Genomic DNA, 23065 nt, shown 5'->3' with positions numbered 1-23065 from the left:
GTACCGAGTGAACAGTAGCTTTTCCTTGATGGAAGGTGTGCAGGAAAGAGCCGAAAAGGAACAGATGATAATTGCTGCGCTAATCCTGTATTTGGAAATGAAGCAAGTAATCTTTCCTTGTTCCTTTGTCTCTTCCCCTCCCATTTTAGTTTGGCTTTGATAATTAAAGCCATAATCCTCTGGTTGGAGAACAATGCGAAGCGATGGGGACTGTTGTTTTTAAGGCCTTTGTTTGGCTTGGGTCTGAGTCTTCCGTCTGTGAGAGGGCCGGTTGTGTAACCTCGTCCTTTAAACCATTTTGGAAAATGGCATTTTTGTCGGAACCTCTGTAGAGAAGGACTTCACAGGTAACCTGCGTCCTCGTTACTGTACATGTTTCTGCGTTAGCTGGTTTGGCATTTGGGGGGCATTGGTTTTGGCTAGAGGTTGTACTCTGTTTGTGTAGATGTAGTGTTCACTGTTTGGAGCGTCTGTCTCCGCTCCACATCCTGCTCGTCTAGGAGTGTCCATATCCTACTTGGCACTAACAAGTCTCCTTCCTCTGAAGCGCGTGAAGAGGCTGCTGATGTAGCAACCAAGTCTTGCGAAGAGACCTCTAGGGTAGAAAGAGCCGCTTCGCTTCATAAAAGTTTTGAGCGTAATGTCGGACCCTGGAGAAGCTTTAGTTGGAAGGGTTGCGCAGACATCTCACAAGTTGAAAGCGAGTATTTATGAAGGGCAAATCATTAGTTTGTCAGAATCGGGTCAAGGAGACTTCCTATCATGTTTGTGCGCTGCACTGAAAAAAGGTATTCTCATGCATATTTCAATATTATTATATCTTTCCGGAGCCTTCACTCTATTTTTAACATATGGATGAAGTTTTGCCTGTTGTCATTACGTTAAAAGGAAGATCCCCATTGTTTTACAAATGCGCACTATTAACACTTTGTTAACTCGTAATATTTTATCTCTGATTCATAATTTTCAAGTATTTTTGGAATCTGGTACTACTGCTAATGGCAGACTTTAATTTAGTTTGTCCCTTTTTGGAGCTAATTTACCATCAGACAAAACACAGATTGCCGGATGTGATCAGCTTGTGGGGCTGAAGGTGCAGCATCTTATTGATATCTCCAGCTTCTGGGGAAAAAAATGCATGTTTCATTGTGGGTCAAATATGTTATTTTTGTTTCATTTATTAGGAATTGGCAAAGGCCTGCCACTGAAGCAAACCCTTGTACATGATCACAGATCAATAACAACAGTTATATTTAGTATTGCAATGTACCAAGGTGACACGACCATATAGATACTGGCACCAAACGGGGGCGGGGGGGCACATGGAGAATTTAGTAGCTGGCCGAGCATACGCCGGCAGTAAAAATACAACCCTGCCGCTTTAAATCGACTCATTTACGCTGCTTAACGGCACCGCGCACCCTGATAATTTATCAGTGGCAGAAACACATAGGTGTTATAGGGACATGGCAAAGTAACGGTTAACAGTACCGTCTGGGCAGTAGCTCCACATACAACTGCAGTGTTTGTGACTTGGGCTGAACTTTTTTTTAACCTCGTCACTGTAGCTAGAGGCACGATGTCCGCTGTTATGACATTTCCCGATGTGGGATTCGTTTGTTAGTAACTCTTACTAGGTTCCGCTAATGCCTGGATCTCCGGGTAACAGCCTCCGCAGACGGCACCGGCTAAACCGTAACATCTTGCATTATACTCGATTTATTGCACATCACCACTTAGCACTGTTGTTAGCCCAGATAAGGCTGTTTAAAGGTTATGTATCTATTAGATTTCATTTTAAATGGCAGTCTGTATTTGTTGATTTAGGATTATTGTTACTTTTTATCATTACGTGATTTGGATAGTTTTGAACCCCATTTCATTATTTATACAGCGTTTTGGAAGCGCCAGCAGAAAGCTATTAGCATTCAATGTTAAGTGCTGCTTGCTTTTACCTTTCATATGTTTCACCCCATGGACAGCGCTGACCTAATTTATCATGCTAAATATGTTTTTGATCCAGTAATCAGCTTTCCTTGCTAATCTGAGGCTGTCCTCTGCCCAACATAATGGGCAGACCTCAGTAAATCTTATGTATGCCATTGTGTACTTTTAATCACACTCTGTTGATTAGCGGAGCCATTTATTCTAGCGACACTAAATTTAGCTCTGTCTGTTACGCGGCATCATCTCCAAACACCATCAATCAGCGTGAAAACGGAGTGCTATTCCCGGGACTCGTACACCTGAGTGGGTGTGATAGGAGCATCTGACAGCCTGAGCCCGCAGCCGTGTATCACGCGCACGCTCCTTCATCGGCCTTACACCCAAAAGACACTAGTGCTGAAAGATATCTTTCACTAAACCATAGGAATACTCTATGAATAGGTCCTGTTAGATTATACCTTTATAGAATACACTCACACACCCTCGCAAGTGAAGAATATATATCTATATACACACACCTTCCCTCAGTTATTGCTGTTTTCTTATCAATCATAGATCATATTTTTACCCTCTGAATATTAATTGAATTCTCTATGTATAAAAAGTGATTCTGGTGCAGAGTGGCCAGAAGTGGGCTTACTGATCTGGCAACCTATGGGTTGTCTCCGATCACCTCGAATACTATTAATATTATTTTGCTATGCTGAATTGGCTGACTTTCTACTGTAAGCATTCATTGGAATATATGTTTGTGCAATCATGACAATATGAATGAATTTACAAACATTTTCTGGTATGAGTAGGTTTGTAAGAATTTCGAGATGCTTTCTAATGGCCCACACAGTTGGCATCGCTTCAGACGGCGCATAACTTAAAATTGGCGGTGAATTGAGTCACGTTGTCCTGGTATTGCTACTAATATTTAATCATCTCCAAACCAGAGAGATCTCAATGTATTCTTCCTGGTGAAACACCAAATAAAGCTGGGTCCTGCTTTTATTTCACCTGGAATGTTTTAATGTACACCTTTATAGATTGTTTTACATTTTTTTTTAGTTTCTTTGTTTTAATTTGTAGAGCTGCGAAGCAATCACAGCATCTGGGTGTCCTAAGCTGGTTGGGACCTTTTTTCATGGGTTTTGGAGTTGATCCAGTGCAGACATGCATATCTTGTCATAAAACACATACATCGGCGTATCCATTTTTAACCCCTTCTTTTCACTTGCTATGATATCATATCAAGTACAAAATTGCATTTTTTTTTTGAGACATTCCAATTATGAAAAACATCTTTGTTTTTATTTCCGCTGAAATCTGGTATTTTTCCAGTGAGACCCAGAGTTTAAAGAACAAACATCTGCCCACAAAATATTCTCTGGGAATAATTTCTTTAAGCACCGGGATGCTTACAGAACGCCGGTCTCGGAGCATGTGAACCAGAAACCCTAATTGCTAGGATGAGTTTGTTTTTTTGGAAACACTTTCTTCACTTGTTCTGGGCTATTTATTACCAAAACATATGCTTTTAATTGTCCGAGAAGAGATTAAGTCCTAAGTGAGGTTTCTTAAAGTCCTGATTTTACTTTCAGTAAAGGCTGTATTTGTTTGGTGTTTCCGCAGCTTTGGAAAGCGGTCTGCAGGAAGCTTCAGGCGTGGCTGTGAATGCATTGTGTTGGAGCCCTCCGAAATGATCGTGGTAAGTTTAGATTGTGTTCTTATCAGGATTAACATAAGCTCATTTTCTTTTAAATAAGTCTTCGTTAAAAAAAAAATGCAACGTCTAATTCTTTGTATGAGAAGCCCTTTGAAAAGGCATTTTGTAAAAAAAAATATATATAAATATATATAATGTATATGTGTTCCTTGAGTTTGTTCACAAAATCCTGGCTTCCTTCCTTGGCACAAAACACTTGCATTGCCTGGTGTTGCATGTTGAGTAAGGTCCATAAATCAGGCGAGAAGACTATTTCTTCATCATATTCAGCAATTAACATCCTGGTGCCACTGGTATACATTCCAATGCAACAAGTAATGCGGATCTTGCTTAAGGCTAATGCTGCATTGCAGGAAGCGTATTTATTTTATTTTTTTTACAATGTGTCTAAAGGAAGATGGACAGTTTTTGAATACAATGGGGTTACACGTAAAAAGTAATTCAATTGCAAACAAAATGTATTTAAACTAACATCCAGTTGGATATCAAAACATGAGGCTAGACCCCAAGCTCCCACAAGAGTGTCCTTCGCATATCCTGCGTAGTACATAACCGTTTCTCTGGAATTTGGCCCCGCTTCCTCCTACAACCCCCAGTCCACTTCCAGCAACTTAGTCATGGTTCCAAACGAGAGCGAGGAATCTGGTAGAGCTGCCTTGTCCTGCACATGTGGAATAGTCTTCCAGAAAACCTCAAATGTCTTCCTGTTTAGGATCTCTCTATATTAAGTGTCTAAATGCCACAGCTGTAATGGTTAATGTCCAGAAGTGGTGCAATCACCAAGAGAATGTGGCAATTGTCTGATCTGCTCCACTTTTACCAATATGTAACAAATTACTCATTATGTGTACTGCCCAATGCATAAGGAGCCCTATTTTACAATATAATATCAGCTCATTGCTGTCAGTGTGTAAATGCATGCACACTCCTGAAAAAGAATCACCAGCAAGCAGAAGGAAATACTAGTGCGGATGTACATGTTTAACAGAAAATATTTCGGGTAAAACATTGGCTCTATGCATTTGCTAACAATTTGATTTATACATGCAGAGATCAGCTATAAAGCGTTGCACTGATATTACATGTTTTTGTTTTTTTACTACTATATCCTATCGCGTACGAGTTATTTATTGCCCACAAAAGTACATCAAAGAATGTTTAGTATTTGTTTCAGTCATGTACATCATGAGGATGATAGTTGACCTCTTCTGTCTTCTGCCACCCCTTTCCTTTTGTAGGTGGACTATATGGATGAAAATGAAGAGTATTTTCAACGCCAAGCTTCTCACCGGCAGTCTCGCAGAAGGTTCCGGAAAATCAACCAGAAAGGAGAGAGACAAACAATTATTGATACCGTGGACCCCTATCCGGTTGGCAAACCACCTTTGCCAAGAGGCTACCATACGGTGAGCAGAATTTTCATAGTAAAGTGGCTTCTGTATGCATTGGATATGTCTAAAAACACTATAGGGCAACAACACCTATACTATTAGACTATGACAAATGCTGTGATTGTCTGTAGCGAAGCAGTCCAACAAGTGGTTGGGTAGAAGTCATACAGTCCAATACTTTATGGTAGAACACAGTGAAAGGAATCTTAAGGTACTCAAGGGACATACTCTTGGCTCTCATTTCACTAATCTGACTTCTGCATTAGGAGACCTGGTGGTGTTCATTGGGAATTTGTTTGCAAGCACATTCCTCGTCCATTAATATCCTTCTACAAATGAGTGGGTTTAAATAGGTTATGGGTTCTTTCAGTATTTGTGCGTGCTTAGTCAGTATTATCCTTGGACCAAGTTTGACAAGGCCATAAAGACCCAATATGAGATTGATGAGGGATAGGTGGCATAAAGTCTGAGTGGCAGATTATACCCGTTTAGAAAAAGTCACATGTATGCTGCCTGTCTCAACGGTCTGAAATATATGTATATACCAAATCACAAAAAAAGGCAATTTATGAGGTCACCTGCAGTAGCATTACAAAAATGTGTTCCTCCTGGCGCTTTGTCAAAACTGGCAGTGGGCTTCTGTTACTTAGGGCTTGCCCAGCCCTCAGACTCCTTACTTTAGCCTTCATAGTTCTTCTGTCACTTTCCCCAGAATTGTACATTTTATAAATGTATTCCCCAAATAAGTTAAATATATACACTACCGTTCAAGAGTTTGGGGTCACATAGAAATGTATAATTGAATATATTAATAGCCATACAGAAGACCATCATCCTGAGCCATCACTCCTTCGTTTAAACGGCACGTTGTGCTAGCCAGTTCAAGTTTATTTTTAAAAGGCTAATTGATCATCTGAAAACCCCCTTGAAATTATGTTTTACCATGAAGACAGCTAAGTGACCCCAAACTTTTGAACTGCAGCATAACTTGCACATCCATCTAAACTTGTTGTACTCGGTATTCACCACCGATATGTTTTAGCTTTTCTGAAGTTGTTGATTGGCGTTTATTGCTTCATGCAGCCTTTGTAAGGATGGGGTGGGGAAAATTCACAGATCTCCAGGAGAAGTGATTTGATGCAATAGTTCAAAGTGACTGACAAACAGAAATCACGCACTTTATTACATTTATACGCATATGCTAAAAGCTGTGATGGCGCTAGTTCCCTTTTATAGATTCAAACTATCATTAGTCCTCGGCAAATCGCTTCCTTGTGTAGCCAGGGCGTAAGCTGTACATCCTGCATTAAGATCTGCCAAGCTTAGCCTACAGCTTACACCAAATTCTGCCCCTTGTTTACATTGCAATGGGGTTGGGAGGGGGTTTGGGATTCCCAAAGCCTGCAGAGGCATGGTACTGATGGGAAGTGATATCTCGCAACAGGACGCTGCAGCTGGACGAGAACCTGCCATTCCATAAAACAGAATTATTCTGTTGCTGCATTTCCAGAAACTCTTTATAGTTCTTATACTCAACAGGATTAAACCAAAAGGAATAATCGCTCATTTTGCATTTGTTGCTGTATAGTAGGTTGCTTTTCCTGAAAAAGGTAAAATATATATTATTTGTATGCACATCAAACAGCCTCTTCGTTGTCTTCATCAGGGATAGGCAAAGTTTATGTACGAGGACACCAGTGTCCGTGAAGCTCCATAGGACAACATTGAATAGTCCACCACAGACCCCAGTGAATGTCCACCATGAGAAATGGTGTTGCCTACCTCTGGTCTTCATTGTTCTTGTTTTTTTTTTTTTTTTTTTTTTTAAAGTAGCAATGACACAATTAGTGTGTGTATGAGTGGTTATTGGGCTAAATCCTGAGAAAAGTTTAATCTGAATAAGGCACAGAATCATTGTTAATATAATAATGCAATTTGGTACGTGAAGTAGCCTTGTTGTTGCTATACATAAATACATAATTTGCTTCATCACATAATACAGCTTTACCTGAACAGTAATCTCTTTAAATCGTAGGTGTGTGCTCAAACAAATTACCTAAAAATCCCATGTTAATTAGCACTGCACAAAGTGTTTAAAGTCATTACCGAAATGTAGCAAGTTCTTTTTACATTTTAGCAATAGTCATCAATCATTCAAAGTACCTTATATACCTAGCCCCCTAGCAACGTCATAGGGGTGTAAGTTTTATTTTACATGCTACACACACATTCGCGCACACACACACATTCACGCAGACACATTCGCACACACACACATTCGCACACACACACACATTCGCACACACACACACATTCGCACACACACACACATGCATCACTTATTCTATTTGTGTTCTTCACTCCTTTTAGCATAAATCCATTCCGCTCCATTTCACTCTATAAACCCTGCGTACTTGTATTTGATGATAAGAGATGTGTATAAGGCTTGCTTTTTGCCTTAGTACTTACTAAACCCCAGCCTAGATTATTATTTCATTTTTTTTATATACCGTCTTAGTAAAGAACAACTGAAAATAAGCAGATTTTAGCAGCATTGTGGGGTTGCAAAAGGTCATTTATATCAGTTTACCAACACTGACTACTGAGCCTGACGGCAAATAGTTCTAATACCCCTCCAAATGTCTCTGTCCCAAATTCCTCGGTGTGTTAGTGTTTAATTTTTCCAAATGGGTGGGTACTTGGCTTTTATTAAACAGGCATTCAGTTTTAAGAAAATCACTTGCTTCTGATAGAAATCAACAAGTTATTTAATTTTTACATTTTTTTTGCCCTTCCAATTTAAAAAATATGCTGATTGGCCGGGACATGTGCTGACAGCGCCAACGTGCGCCTCTTCCTCCAATCGTGTTTAGGAAGTAGAGCGCATGATCTTCCTCTTTTCAGTCTCCCCCGTCTATCGATATAGAGTTGCTACCTGCTGATGTAGTGAGTTTCTGCCTGATCCCAACAGCTTGTAACCTGTAAGATATAAAGTGTCCAAGGACATTGTTAAAGTAAAAGAAATGTTTAAGAAAAAAAAAGCTTAACTATTTAGTTGCTCTTCTGGATCACATTTACGTTCCAGGCATATTGGCTATTGGTGCACCCGTTCTTCCATAGAGCTTATAAAAAAATATTGCGGGTGGGCCTAAGATGGAAATGGCCAAATCATGGATGAAAATGGGTGTATCAGGATCATAAAATGTCATGAGTAAAGTAATGTGAACCCCTGTACCCTATCACCCCTAAACACGGGCTCTGTCGACAAATGCCAAGTCTGGCATAGGGAGAATCCAGCCCTGCTTACAGCTCGTCGGCCGAGTCTTGTAGAATGGATTACCGCTAATGACGTCATTTGCGTAGCTTCGTCTTAAGTGGGGTTATGCAGCTGCCATAGTGAAGCGCTTTATCTTTAACTACCTGCTGAGCCACCCAGTCTGTCTCCCATTCAAATGAGTTTGAGTTCATGAACATGTCGTGGAAAGTGCGTTCGCCTTTTTAATCCTTTTTCAGTGGAATCGATTTGTTTATTCAGGTGTTTAGTAAGCGAGCGCCCAAGTTATTTTAATATTTGTACATTATCTGCTTCTTCCTCATACACATAAACATTACACGTTTACCTCCAGACTTCACCTCTGGTTAGTGCCGACAGCTTATTAGTTCCTTGTCTCGCTAGTAAAGTGGGAGAATAGAGTTTTAATAGATTTGATGTGGCGGAGAGCTGTGTACGTGACGGATGTGCTTTAGTTGTATGTGTATATGGTTGCATGTTTTACATGCACAGTGCGTGGCTGAAAGTTTTATTCTCTCTGTATGTAGACACATTTTCTACATGCTTCTGTGGTTAGTGGTTATTTGTGACCAAGGCAGTAAAATATTGGTAATTATATCATAAAACAGCCTATTCTTAATAACTTCAGTCTCATTCATCTGTCTTTTGGAATAATTATGTCTGTCTTGGTTTTATGTTTACAGATAACTTATCGGTGTACGTATGTGTACGTGTGCGTGTGTGTAAAAATATATATTACATATGCAAGCACTGCTTTGTCCATTCAGTACTACTAAATTTGAGGTTTGTGGTTTGTTGCCCCTTTATTTTCTTTGGGGTGAAATTGCGCTTGTTCTTTTAACATCTAACAAGAGAACCAAATTCTAAAACCCCGTTAAGTTTATCTGTATAACGAAAGCCTCTCCTGCCATTTAAAAATCTAAATATATTTATCGGATGCTGTGGCAAGGTAAGTTTTATCCTTGTTACCCTTGATATCACAAAGACTTTTTTCTGCTTGTTGCATTGTAAAATGTTTTATGCCATTGGTGAAAATGATATAACTGCTGAGATAACCCCAGAAGGGCCGTCTGCCTGGACATGCTGGGAGTTGTGGTTGTGTATACTTACCACGCTGAAACAGGGCAAGCTGCGGCTCTGTTTGATGGATCTGTAGTTTTTCCGGCATTTACATGAGAATGAGCCGAGCAGGTACAGAGCTTCTCGTTTCCATAGGCATGTCAGCATTGTGGCCATGTTGATGAGATATTTAATATCATGCCTGGTAATCCCCATCTTTTCCTTTCCTCCTCTCTGGCATTCATTTCATTCTGGCTCACAGGAATGCACTAAACCTCAGGTATTGTAACCATTAAATGTCATGTGTCTGTGCCGTCTCTTTAAGCCTAGTCTATAGTGAGTGTTTTTCAGTGTTGTGTTTGTGCTGTGACTTTCTGATTTACCCTTTTTGGGAGACGGGTCAATGTCTTGATGATTTCGCCGCCCATTATTTGCACTTTACCTTAGTAAATGCACATCTCTCATTAAAAACCAATTGATTCTTCGGAAACCTTGCCTTTAGGCCTTCATGGATTTCTCTGGCTAGTTTTCAACGGAGAATAGATTGTTTCTGAACAAGCGATATAAAATACCGTATGTACTGTGTGCATCAGGCAGCTTTTTATTATTTTTTTTATATTCGTTTGTTTCAGATAGTCCCCCTTCTGCTGTCTCCGATTAAGAAATATAAATAACGCCTCGTTTGCTGTTCGTACTTTCCTCTGTAAAATGTCAGGTATCATCATAGTAGCAGAAATGTTTTTTTTTTTTATTTCAATTATTTATATGAGAGCAAAGGTATCTGCAAGAAAGCCGACTAAATGTAAGCTCTGGCTTATCTGGTTTGCCCATAAGAACTTATTATCCTGGGGGGCAAAGACATGGCTACTATTATCCCTGCATATCTCAGTGTGTGGCCCCTCTGGCTGCTCTGGCCCCTCTGGCTGCTTTGGCCCAGGGCAGGTGCCTCTTGTCCTGTGAGAAAGACATCCCTGATGTGGACTACCATGATGTCTGTCCAAAACATAAAAACTTTGTGACCCTTCACAAACTTTGCCCATAATGTTGCTTGGAATGAAACGTTTTAGCCTTATTTTCAAGATTCTCAGTCCGTAGATACACAGAACAGCACAGAAGATTTTACTTTCCAACCTAAGATGCTTACCTCGATTTACAGGGTAAGCAAAACAAATGGCCATCTTCATCTCCTTGAAGGGTTAGTTTAATGTCCATACAGCCTACGCAAAGGTGATTGCATATCAAAGTACTTTATTTAGCATTTATGTCTGTTAAAAGAAAATGCTGAACGGCCCCTTCTCTGCCCGCCTTCTCGTCGGTTTTGAATGGTGGTAAGTTGCCAATCACTGGCAAGAATGCCCTGCCATTGGTTGTCATTTGGAGTAGTGTCTGCCCTGGATCTATTTTGTGAGCCAGCTGGTTGGCTGTGAGCATCTGTGCATGCGTAATTCTGTGCAACTGAACACTTGGGAGTGGGGGGGGTGCTAATGCATGTAGGTGGATTATCAAATGATAAATATGACATGCGAGGGTGGTAGGTAAGTGGAAGAGCTGTCCAACAGAAGTGGTAAAGGTTAATACAGTGAGGGGTTTTATACATGCATATGGCTGTCCTGAATCTAACATGAATCCAAGGACTGATAAGAGTCTGCAGGAGGGGAAACGGGCACAATACAATGAATTTGTGATTGGTAATTTACATGGTACATATTCCTTCCTTATTCCTAAATAACAGAAGGCGATTCTTGTTTGTAGAAAATGTATTATTGAGTTTGCAGATACTAAAAACAATTTGTCATATTGAAAAATGCTATTATTTTTAACCTCCGTTTGAAATATTTTTCTACGTTAATGAATGTAAAAAAGACGGAATTAAAGACTGTTCCAATCATCGTTGGATCTCTTCCTCCCTTATCCGAGCGGCTTGGCTTTAACGCAGTTACTTGTACAGATCACTTGGCTGCAGTGAATTGCCGCTCTGTGCCGCCTGGATGGGTGGAGTAGAATGGATGGGACAGGTTGCCATGACAACACTATTACAGACCTTTGAAAAATTCCCCAAAATCAAGTAATATCACATATCCATCAGCTGAGAGTATTCTGATAGTTTGTATGCAGACACACATACTCAGTGATTCTGGGATAAGTGATGGCCACTGTAAGAATTCACATACCACTCATCTGACCATTACCTTTAGAAAGGGTATGATGTCATATCGTAGCCCCCTTAATATTTTCTAACTCATTCCAGTGTGGGGGTATCTGATGGTAGATCAGATGTCCAACTCTAACTTCCCACCCCACCCATCCATGATGGGCGCTTGTAGTTGGTTGAGAGCAGCCAAACCCCTAGTGTACCCAGCACTACTGCTTTGCATGTCCGATTATGCAATAAGATGTTTTGCAGCATATTTTAAAGTGAACTTTTAAATTGGCCTTTTGAATAAGTTGTGTTATTCAGAGGGCATTAGAATAAATAAAAAAAAAAAACTTATTTCAGGAAATCTGATTTAAAAGTCTTGGTTCCCTCCCAGGTAATAAAAGATACGGAGCTCCCCACTAAAAATAGAACAGTGTTGTCAATCTATTCTCACCCCTGCAACATTGCATTGCAAGGCAGATGCTTTTTACGATATATCTATATATATATATATATATATATATATATATATATATATATATAGCAATCTTGGATAGAAACAGAGAGCGCAGTGCTTTATAACGCAGACATCACATCTTGGATGGTGTTATGATGTAATCCTCTTATTGCCCCAGCCAAACCGACAGTATATATTGGCATATAATATTTAGTCTGCCGGTAATGAGTTAGCAAGGCCTGTGAATAGTGTGCGGCACAGGTTTCAGCCGCTGCCGCTTGAAATCTATTTTTATAGGTTGCATCATCCCTACTGCAGAACACAGGAGTCTACAGGGATTCACTGTTCTTTTTACTTGTCTTTGGAAAGAAAGGTTCTTTTGATGTCATAATTGATACCTATGGATTTTTCTTTTTTTAATATTAAAATGAAGAAATGATTGAAAGCAGCTAAATTATTAATTATTGTAGCATTTTTCTAAGACCTGTATTAAAACAGTGTGTGTGTGAGTGTTGGGGAACCACGATATTTGTTTTCTCCCAAATAAGATGTATACAAAACCTTTATATATTCATTTTTTCTATCAGTAATACGTTTATCCTTTTCATTTTATAATCAGCAGTCATTAGTCCCTAAATGTCATAGTCTTTGCAGAGGTGTTAGTTTTTTTAGTTATCCCGATAGTTGTAACATCCTTTCGTGGTTTTTTTCATGCAAATGAACCAAAAACCATCCAGACAAATGTTTTTGGTTCCTTTTGGTCCATTTCCTGCCAGTTCGTTTCTGACAAAAATGAGAGACAAAATTCTTTCTGACGCCCACATTTACTCTCACATTCTCTCTGACACTCGCTTTCTCGCACTCACATGCTCATTCTCTTGGATGTCTCACTACTTTCTGTGCCGGCCGCTTCCGTGTCTCACGGCTCCACCATTTTGGAAGAAGTTCACACAAAATTATCATAGCCCAAAATGGCAGGGCTTCTGGTGACTTCCTCTCCCCAATCCTCCAATCGGGAGAGGACATCTCAGGAAGCTCTACTTTTTTGGTGGGAGTTTATACAGGGTTACTTTAGGGCAATATGACTGACGTCCTCTACCCTGACCCTCCAATGGAGATTGATGATGTCGCTGGAAGCTCCACTATTTTGGGTGGTTATGTCCGCAGAGATGGGGATGAAGAGAGAAAAGCGAATACGAAAGCACGTCTTATTTTTTTCAAGGGGTTGTTATACAACAAAGTATTACAGCGTTATTGTTGCTCTCAAAGAACCAGTTGAACCATCAAAGACAAACACATCTTGTAAAAGTAACGTAGACACCTTTCCAATGTGTATTGTGCACCTCTCTGGGGGACTGGTTGGGTTTGTGTACAATGTGTATTGTGCACCTCTCTGGGGGACTGGTTGGGTTTGTGTACAATGTGTATTGTGCACCTCTCTGGGGGACTGGTTGGGTTTGTGTACAATGTGTATTGTGCACCTCTCTTGGACTGGTTGGGTTTGTGTACAGTGTGCATTGTGCACCTCTCTGGGACTGGTTGGGTTTGTGTACAATGTGTATTGTGCACCTCTCTGGGACTTGTTGGGTTTGTGTACAATGTGTATTGTGCACCTCTCTGGGACTGGTTGGGTTTGTGTACAATGTGTATTGTGCACCTCTCTGGGACTGGTTGGGTTTGTGTACAATGTGTGTTGTGCACCTTTCTGGGACTGGTTGGGTTTGTGTAGAATGTGTGTTGTGCACCTCTCTGGGACTGGTTGGGTTTGTGTACAATGTGTATTGTGTACCTCTCTGGGACTTGTTGGGTTTGTGTACAATGTGTATTGTGCACCTCTCTGGGACTGGTTGGGTTTGTGTACAATGTGTGTTGTGCACCTTTCTGGGACTGGTTGGGTTTGTGTACAATGTGTATTGTGCACCTCTCTGGGACTGGTTGGGTTTGTGTACAATGTGTATTGTGTACCTCTCTGGGACTTGTTGGGTTTGTGTACAATGTGTATTGTGCACCTCTCTGGGACTGGTTGGGTTTGTGTACAATGTGTGTTGTGCACCTCTCTGGGACTGGTTGGGTTTGTGTACAATGTGTGTTGTGCACCTCTCTGGGACTGGTTGGGTTTGTGTACAATGTGTGTTGTTCACCTCTCTGGGACTGGTTGGGTTTGTGTACAATGTGTGTTGTGCACCTCTCTGGGACTGGTTGGGTTTGTGTACAATGTGTGTTGTGCGCCTCTCTGGGACGCATTGGGCTCATCACAGAGGCTTAGATGTAATTTAAGCAAGTGTTGCTTTACTTAGACAGTGTAGATAAGTGAAACAGCCTTCCAGCAAAAGTAGTAGCGGTTAATACAGCGGGGGGAATGTAAACGTACCAGGGGCCAGGCATATGGCTATCCTGAATCTAAGAAGAGACCAAGGACTGATTAAGGTTGGATAGTGACAACAATTTTATACTGTATATGACCATTCTAATACTTCAAATGGCATGAGTAACTTATTTCTTTTCCCATTTAAAAAAAAATAAAGTATCTATTGAGGAATGAAAAACTATAGTCATGCAATTAAGTTTTTAGTAGATTGTCATTTATGTGGGAGTATAGTATCTTCATTGTAGTTTGTCTGTCAATAGTGTCATTCGGGTGCAGCTAGGATTAGCCCAAAATAATAGTGCATTATATGAACTGTAGAGAGGATGTTTAATCAGCACGTCTCTATTAAGAGAGTACCATAAGTGTGAGGATCATATTCAACAACACGCTACTTGTAAAATGTGTGCATTGTCATTGATATTAGTGCATCCCTCGAATAATCGATTCCTGTTACCTGTAGCGTTGAGCTAAAAAAAAAACACAACTAAAAAAACAATGGTTATCAGGTCGGATTAAAATCGATGATTAAAAAAATAAAAAATCTAATTTATTTCAATGAAATGCTTTGGGAAGAAAATCTATCTAAAGATAGTTTTCTATTTCCGATACAATATAGTTCAAAGGCTATTCAGCATGAAATAGTGCTAAATTATATTATAAACTGTACTAATCTGACAGATTGTTAATCTAAAAATGAAATCTTCATCTGGTTGCAAATATTAAAGATTATAAACTACCATCAAGAATGAGTCTTTACTTTTAAAAATCATGACTTCAATCGAGTCTTACTGACTAGTGGTTTAAATTGACTCGATTTAAATCAAATCCACCCTGGTTGTTATTCACTAGTGTTTTGCTGCCCGTGATTATGTCAGCAGGTGTCGGCTGGGCCATGTATCGTGTGTGATTGTTAACCACTTTCAATTTTCTTCCTCAACGTGCACCTTAACATCTCCAAAGAGAATTCTCCTTATGCGAGTGTTTTCCATTGGTGACTGCACACAAACCAGCAATACAGAAGAGTGCAAAATGCAAAAAGCATAAAAAATTCCTGATGTCAAATCTACATTTTTGTTTTCATCAGTGACTGTCTCATGTTACGTCATCTTTTTGTGTCCTGAAATATAAAACATCCACTGAAATGCGGTAAAGGCTCCTGCGTGTAAGGATTTATTCAGGGCACAAACTATGTTCCTTGTACATGTGACCAGAGGCATATTCTTGCCTAGGCCGGTATGTCCAGGGGATGGCGATAGTCCCCCTGGTACAAAACAGGGAGGCAGATTGCCCCCTTGAACGATGAAGCCATTGTCCTGCTGTACAATGCTGTCCTCAACCAGCCTATTTACGCCATGGAGGCTCGGCACAGCCTCCACAGAATACCTTCAAAGGCTCTGCGTGCCTTAAACACATGGGATGCCAGGATATGACAACATGCGTTTCTTAAAAGCATGCAGCCCCATTTATTGTATTTTGGATGCCAACCATGGAGGGGTAGCTGGGTCCACTCAATGTGAATGTCTCTGCTTGCGACCAGCAGTTTGCATGTAAGTCGAACATTCATCTTGTTGCCTTCACTATGCATAATGGAAGGAGAATAACAGCGATCTGGCCCCGCATAATGGCTAGATAAATCAACCACCTTCCAAGCCATCTCTTCACATTACCAGTTCTTCGGGGCAGTTCGTTATAACGCATAGTGAACGTAAACTCGCATTCGGTTGCGTATATACCTCTTAACTATTTCCCTACTAATGTATATTCATAGTCTTATACATCTTTCCATGATGTTTTTCTTATAGCAAGTATTTCTTTGTCAACTTAGAACCTGAAGGGTTCTTCTTTGGTCTGTGATGATGGTTTAATTTTCTCCCATCCAAGTGCTATTTTGGTTTTAGTCTTTGATTCCCTTACGCATTTCAGTTCTTGCTCTAGGCATTTGTGGATCTCTTCCCTTGTTTGCTCTAGCCTCGTATGTATAGAATGAATGTCTTTATCCTCTGAGGATAGATGTCTGCATCGTTTTTGGTAAACTCGTGTGCAGGTAAAATCCACAAAATCAGCATGTGGCACGTGAAAATGCTCAAAATACAAACTGCAAATACCAATGAATTCTACAAGAACTGTAATTGTTATTAAATTAATGGATCTTTTATAAACTGTGTTTTGTAAATGTTCCAAATTTTTTTAGTATGGATCAACAAAATCCCCAGTCCACATTTGGGAACACGTTGCTTTTCAAGCAGACGAAGGTCAGTGTAGGGTATTATTATTCAGTGTATTGTTTAAACTGGATGCTTGCAGTTTTATTTCTTTTGGGTTCTTAAGATGCTGTAAATACGTGCGGAAAGTGTTCCCATTGATATCAGTGGGTGAGCTTTCCTGCCATTGATTGGCTGCTGAGACAAGGGTTGTCAGACCATGGAGGAGGAGGAGGACAGCAGCAGGTAATTACCTTATTTTTTTTTTTTTGGAAGAATGCTTTAATATGCGTTCTTGCTTAACGGTACTGTAAGGGACTGTAAACAGTCCCTTTAACTGCAAGCTATAGTTGCTCGAAAGAGGCCAGAATAATGAACACAGATTGGCAGAGATAGAGAAGCATTTCTGCTGCTCTTTCTCCGCGAATCTATCTGCACTATTCTGTCCTCTCAACGCCAAAGGGCGGAGCCACGAGTACAGCCTCTTCCCTGTTCCTCCAATTGGAGAGGATGTGCCCGGAGACTCGGCACTTTTTTAGGAGTTCACCAGGAGGCCAGGTTTATGGAGAAGCAGATGAAAAAAGAAGCGAAGCAAGGAGACAGGGACAGTATGGGTACATTGGGCAAGAGAGAGGGTGAATGCACCTGTGAGAGAACGTGAATGAGGGTGACAACGGATTTTGTTTCCGAATGTAAACAACCCTCTGAATTTTGTCCAAACCAAAAGGGCAGGAAGCTAAATTTGTTGTCCAAAATTAGTTTTTTGGTCTATTTGCACTAAGTATAATAATTATTTTTGCTTGAGCCAGCTTGTCTCCCCGCTGTTTCAGCCTGTATTGAACAGACTGCACTTTGACAGACAAGCTGTGACTTTGTGACGAGTGGATGACCTTCACCAACAGTCTAGGAAAGTGCTTGTGAGATTGTTCCTCCCGCAGATATAGTTTATTCTAACGATGGAATTTTTGGAACTCTGCAGATTGCACTTGGGTTATTTCAAAACTATGAAAACCAACTTTCTATCTGAGAGAGTCCTACTTTCTGTCTATTGAGCTGGTAGAATGGTTTAAATCAGTCGCAGACAACCGGTCACTCTGCATATTGTCAAAAAACAATTCTCCAAGTCCCCCTGTTTTATATGACTCGGCCTATCTGAATAAACAAAATAATGTTGCTCTGGCAGCCTGCCTTTTTACTTGAAGAACCATCTCTCTACACTGAGATGATTGACACCTGTTAGGAAACCGGGGGAGGGGGGCAGTCATTGTGTTTTTAGTATCATGATGGACTTCAGTGACATGCCTCAGGGGTTTATTGTTTGTTTGACGACTGGCTTTCAATCTGGATGTTGCTACATCTTAAATATTCGAACATTTTACTTGATATCAGTGACAATTTTTTTAGAGATTGAGATCCATGCAGACCTGGTCGTGTTATTCCTTACATTTTGCTTGTATTGTTATCTGCCCTCTCTTTGAAGTCTGAGAGAGATGAAATTGATCTTTGTTTTCATCACACGCCAAGGTCAGGAAGTAATTGCAGCCTATGTAAAATTCATTGAGCTGTGTTTGACATTATGGTGGGGAAAAAACTTACATCATTTCCATTTTAGTTATAGAAGCAGGTGTAGGCTGCTTTAAGCACAGACGGTACCGTGTGAAGATTGTGCTATTTCAGGGACATCTTTTAAGATAGTAGACTCATATATATATATATATATATATATATATATATACACATATATCATGGGGCGTGAAGCTTTAGCTGTAAAATACTAAAGCACTAATTGATATTTCAAATGTCACACGCCGGCAAATGGGGCTCTACAAATAATCCTGGACTTTGGTTCCCATCCCCCAGTCAGAACTTCCATACCCCCAGCCTTTCACATACTCAGATGGTAATGAGAGTTGTAGTCAGACAATAACTCAGTCAGCTATTGTACTCTATAATAATGGGAGAAGGCTTATTGAGTGTGACAAAAGCCCTAGTCAAACAGAAACTGGAGATCTGCTCTTGGCAGCCCCTAGATTTGGAAATATTTCTAATACGTTATTTCATTTTTTTTTGTTATGATACCATATTTTGCAAACCTTGTAGAAAAATAAATATCCTGTGTATCCCCTTTCTGCCACCATTCTTCTTCATGTGTTCTTTTAGCGCCAACTAGCAATGTGCTTTTATTGTGGATATGTTTGACCTAGTTTGCATTTTATTGCCTTTCCTAAAAAAAAATATATAACATCTGAGTGAAATGCATCTGCATATATTCATACCCTATACAACCTCTACTTTTCACAACTGATTAAGCAATTTCTCCCGTATTTCACATGCAGTTTGGGATAAATAACGTATGAGTGACGGTGTTTGTGCATTTACTTAAAAAATTAATAGATATATTAAATATGGCATGTAGATGAGCAAGCGCCCTCTTTCTAGGAGAAGAGGAGTACCTGACCTATTAATGATAAATGATCATATGGGGTGGCCGCGCATAGTGCAGCAGAAGAAACCCTTCTTATTGAGAAGGGATGAAGGCTACGGCGTCCATGTTTTCCACTGGAATACCCGTAAAGCTTTGTGGCTGACATATTGTAGGTTGGACCGGTTTGGCTAGTGCCTTTTCGTGATGGCCGCTGGTATTTGAGAACTACTTGTATCTGTTTTGCCCGTTTTGGGGCCTCTAAATGTAACGGGCAGGTCGATCACAAATCTGTTTGTCTTTGAAATTACAATTACAAGGAATCGGAACGGCTTCCTGAGGGGATTGGGAAAGGAAAAAGATTTCCTGCCATCAGCAAATAGTTTTTGGTTGCGCGCCACCCTCCCGTTTCCTTCCCTATATACCAACAAAACCCCTAAGCGTTCAGTATATGCGTTTGAACCCGTTAGGACTATTCACGATTTTTGTGTATGTTCTCTAGATTGTAAGCTCTTTTGAGCAGGGCTCTCCTCACCTGTTGCTTCTGTAAGTCAAATTGTATCGATATATATATTACTTGTCTACCTGTTGTACAGCACTATGGAATAAGATGGCGCTATATAAAACAATAAATAATTAGTATCCCAAAGCTTGGCTTCTGTTAATACATTCAGATAATATGGATGCCACCTGTTGCATCCTATTTGTGTGAAAAGGAAGTCATAGCCTAGCCATAGACCAGGATACTGGTGAGGAAAGCAGCAGTGACAGGGTGTGATGGCTTCTAACAGACATATCCGGATAATACATTCAACAATTGTCGTTTTGCGCCTTTATTTGAGACATTTTCTCGGGAATTCTAAATCCCCTCAGAACGCGGCGCTTTATCCTACGGTGCACACCTAGCTGCTTTTTAGCATCCTCTTTCGAGTGGCGGCTTTATGAGGCATCACCACCTCCTATAAAGCCTTTGAAATGACAGGGACACCGGGGCAGGCACATTAAGAGCTGTGGCACTCCGCTTTCATGCTTGGCAGCATTAATTGTAATTAAGTAGGAGGCCCCGATTTAGCTGCATTCGCCCCCCCCCCCCCCCCAAAAAAAAAAAATCCAAATGCGGTAAGAGCGGAACACCTTGCAAATGTCTCGGCGTGTCCGGCACCCGCTGCTGAGGTAAAATAAGCCCGCTCTGCAGCCATGATGTAATGGAGGATTTTATTTTGTGGGTCTGTGGGAGTGAGTCAGAGAGGTGACATAAGCAAGGTAAGAGATTAACCTTTTCGCTGCTGAAGGGCATGCACGGCTTGTGTGCTGTGGCAATGCAGTGTCATAGCATGGGTGTGCCATAGCGAAGGCATGCGGCGGGCTGGCAGCAGCAGCAGCAGCCCCTTTTTATTTGGAGCGTTTGTCACCCAGGTCTCCCCGTATCGTTACTTTGACTTCATTGGAACGGCCGGAATCCCCTCCTTCACGGACTGTCCATTTTTTTTTTTACCTTAACGCTGGAAAGAGTTAAGAATGTGAGGGGGCGATCCTGGAGGAATGTGCCTTTCATGTGAGTTGAATATTTCAGAATATGAGGAGAGAGAAGACTAGAGGGCTCGGTCTGCTTACTGTTACGTCCGTAGCCCCGCGCACCCCGTGTCTCCGCACGTTAGGAGGCACACTGCAGTCACTTGGTTTTTCGGCAGGAAGCAGCAATGCCGTTCCCTTCCTAAGAGGAATTTATTTCTTATTTAGAAAAGGAAGCCTTCTCGCTGCCCAGGAAATGGCTTTCCTTGTGCGTTGCTATGCCAACTGCCTGCAGCCATGGTCCTCCAAAGTAAGCACAATAATGTCATTATATTGGCGTATTAGCGAGGAGGGGGTTATCGTGTGTATGTGTCTGTGTTTTTGTGCGGTAAGGAAGGTTTCGGGACGTGATAATCTAATGTGAGAGGGATGGACATCATGAAATGAAACGTCCATCAATGTCACACGGCCGTGATTAATTGCGCAAACTTGGTTAGTTTAGCGTAGCTGGGATGTGCTGGTCACTGCTCGGTCTGCATCGTTAGCGTCCATGGAGGAGGTTCTTATCCACACACTGCCCGAGCCCCCCACCCCCTTTTCCCACACACACACACACGCACTGTCCCACATTCATACACACACAGTCATGCATGCACACTCACACACACTGTCACACATACATACACACTTGCTGTCACACATACATGCGTGTCGCCCCGAGAGCTGTGTCCGAACACCTGCATGTGGAATCGGATTGGCTGCCTTCTCAGCGCTGCCTCCCACTCCGACTAATCCAATACAGTATTAAAGCCTTTTTGGAGAAGACTCTCTGTGGGCGGTCAGCCATTTTAGATTTTTTTTCCCACCCCTATCCCCCCCCGTCACTTCCAATCTCCCCCCACCTCGTCTCTTTTTTTTTTTTTTTTCTCTTTTCCTGCTATTCTTCAGTTTGTGGTCGAGCTCCGATAGAATGCTGGCTGTTGTGGGGTTTCGGTAGTCGCTGTGCATGCTGACATGTAAAACATGGAGACAGATGCCGCTGCAAGGACCGCTTTACTGCATTCCACGCTCCGAGCCTTTTCGCTGCTCTCCATCGGCTGGATGTAGCACCTTCTCTCGGGTGTTCTTGAGATATTTTTCCTCCCCTGCGTGTCTGTGGATGTGATCTCGCTGTCCTTCAGAAATGCACACATGATGCTCACGATCACTCCAGCTTCTGTTGCCTCATTATGAAACCTCTTGCTTTCTCATCCAGCCATGGAGTTATGGGGCAGCAGGAAAAGCATTCTGTGAGTATTCATATAGGTTCTATCATTCATTCTATTATATCATTCATATCAGATCTATCTATTATTCTATTATCATTATATTACATCATTAATTCCATTATATCGTTTATATCAGATCTATCATTCATATCAGATCTATCATTCATTATATTATGAGTTCTGCTGGAATTCCTCTAATGCATCTCTGCTTCCAACAAGTTGTGGAGTAAAGGGCAGTGAAGTGACACAATTTCCATTTGTGCTTTTTAGTCTTTGCTGTGATACTTGGCTCTTGTGATCTGCTAATGGTATCTGCCGGTACGTGTTGCATGTCAGCATTTGGCGTATTTAATTCATTTTGGAAACATTACTTTTTAAATGCAGAAAATGTTATAGCTCTTTAGGGACAAAATGATTGTAATTGTTTGTGAAGATAAGAAATACAGAAAATTGTCTCAGAGCTACAGTTTAAATGTCTAATGGAATGATGTCATACATTTTTATTTTGTCATGGGTTCAAGTCCTGTTTAAAAAAAAAAAAAAAAAAGAGCGAGAGATTTTTTTTCTTCCCCGATGCTGCTAATTGTGGGTTTCTATGGCGATGAGAGGAAAATCACAGAGCTTGCAGAGAAGTGGCACCTTCTACATGCATCTGCCTCACTTAACCTTTTAATTGCCATATACATTATTTTCAGTGCTGCAGGCATTTAACCTGGGTGTTTGCCATCAACTGCCAGAGGACAGCTGATTAAATAGATCATGGCTCCTGGCTGCAAAGGGGTTAATTAGATTGTTCTCTTGCGTTATAATTGATCCCATGAGTCAGCTCCACATTTGTCACACAATAATCCCCATTTGCAGCCACGTTTTGTTAGAAACACGGACATAAGCAAGTCGTCAAAACGCAAACCTGATCGGCCCAAACGCATTAAACCGGTTGGTTGGCAACGTAGCTCGTTGAATATAGGGAGCCGACATTTAGATTTGGCTTCATTCACGCTCCACAGACGCCGGCCTTTTACTGAGTATACTTTACTAACGGCAGAGCCATGTGGCTGTATGATATAAACGCGTAGTATACACGTGTGTATTGTGTGCGTTTTTATATCGCTTCAGGCCCATTGCTTTGTCAATATCCGTTTGTTTGGATTTCACCTTTAAATGTCTAAATATTCCACAGGGAAATACGCCTTCAAACCAATACTTGTCACTATCCGCTCTGTTGTAGAGCAGTGTTATGGCGGCTGATGCTCCGTGTTGAAGATGTGGTGATGTCTGTCCTGCTTCTCTCCTTTTT

General features: G+C 41.0%; 1 protein-coding gene across 7 annotated transcripts in view; it reads left to right on the top strand.

Annotated features, from left to right (window-relative positions):
- RAPGEF2 (Rap guanine nucleotide exchange factor 2) overlaps positions 1–23065 on the top strand; it is a 123237-nt gene that overhangs the window by 62628 nt on the left and 37544 nt on the right. For 6 of the 7 annotated variants that reach the window (XM_053460151.1, XM_053460146.1, XM_053460138.1 and 3 more), the window contains 2 exons: positions 3568–3643; positions 4900–5067. In XM_053460151.1, coding sequence (XP_053316126.1) covers positions 3568–3643; positions 4900–5067 — 244 coding nt within the window. Of the gene's footprint in view, positions 1–3567; positions 3644–4899; positions 5068–21657; positions 21790–23065 lie in introns of those variants that run through there. The other variant, XM_053460167.1, reaches the window with a different exon arrangement.

The sequence above is a fragment of the Spea bombifrons genome, chromosome 1 (genome assembly GCF_027358695.1).
Source record: "Spea bombifrons isolate aSpeBom1 chromosome 1, aSpeBom1.2.pri, whole genome shotgun sequence".
Lineage (NCBI taxonomy): Eukaryota > Metazoa > Chordata > Amphibia > Anura > Pelobatidae > Spea > Spea bombifrons.
The sequence above is the reverse complement of the archived record's forward strand: the minus strand, read 5'-3'. Positions and strand labels throughout refer to the sequence as shown.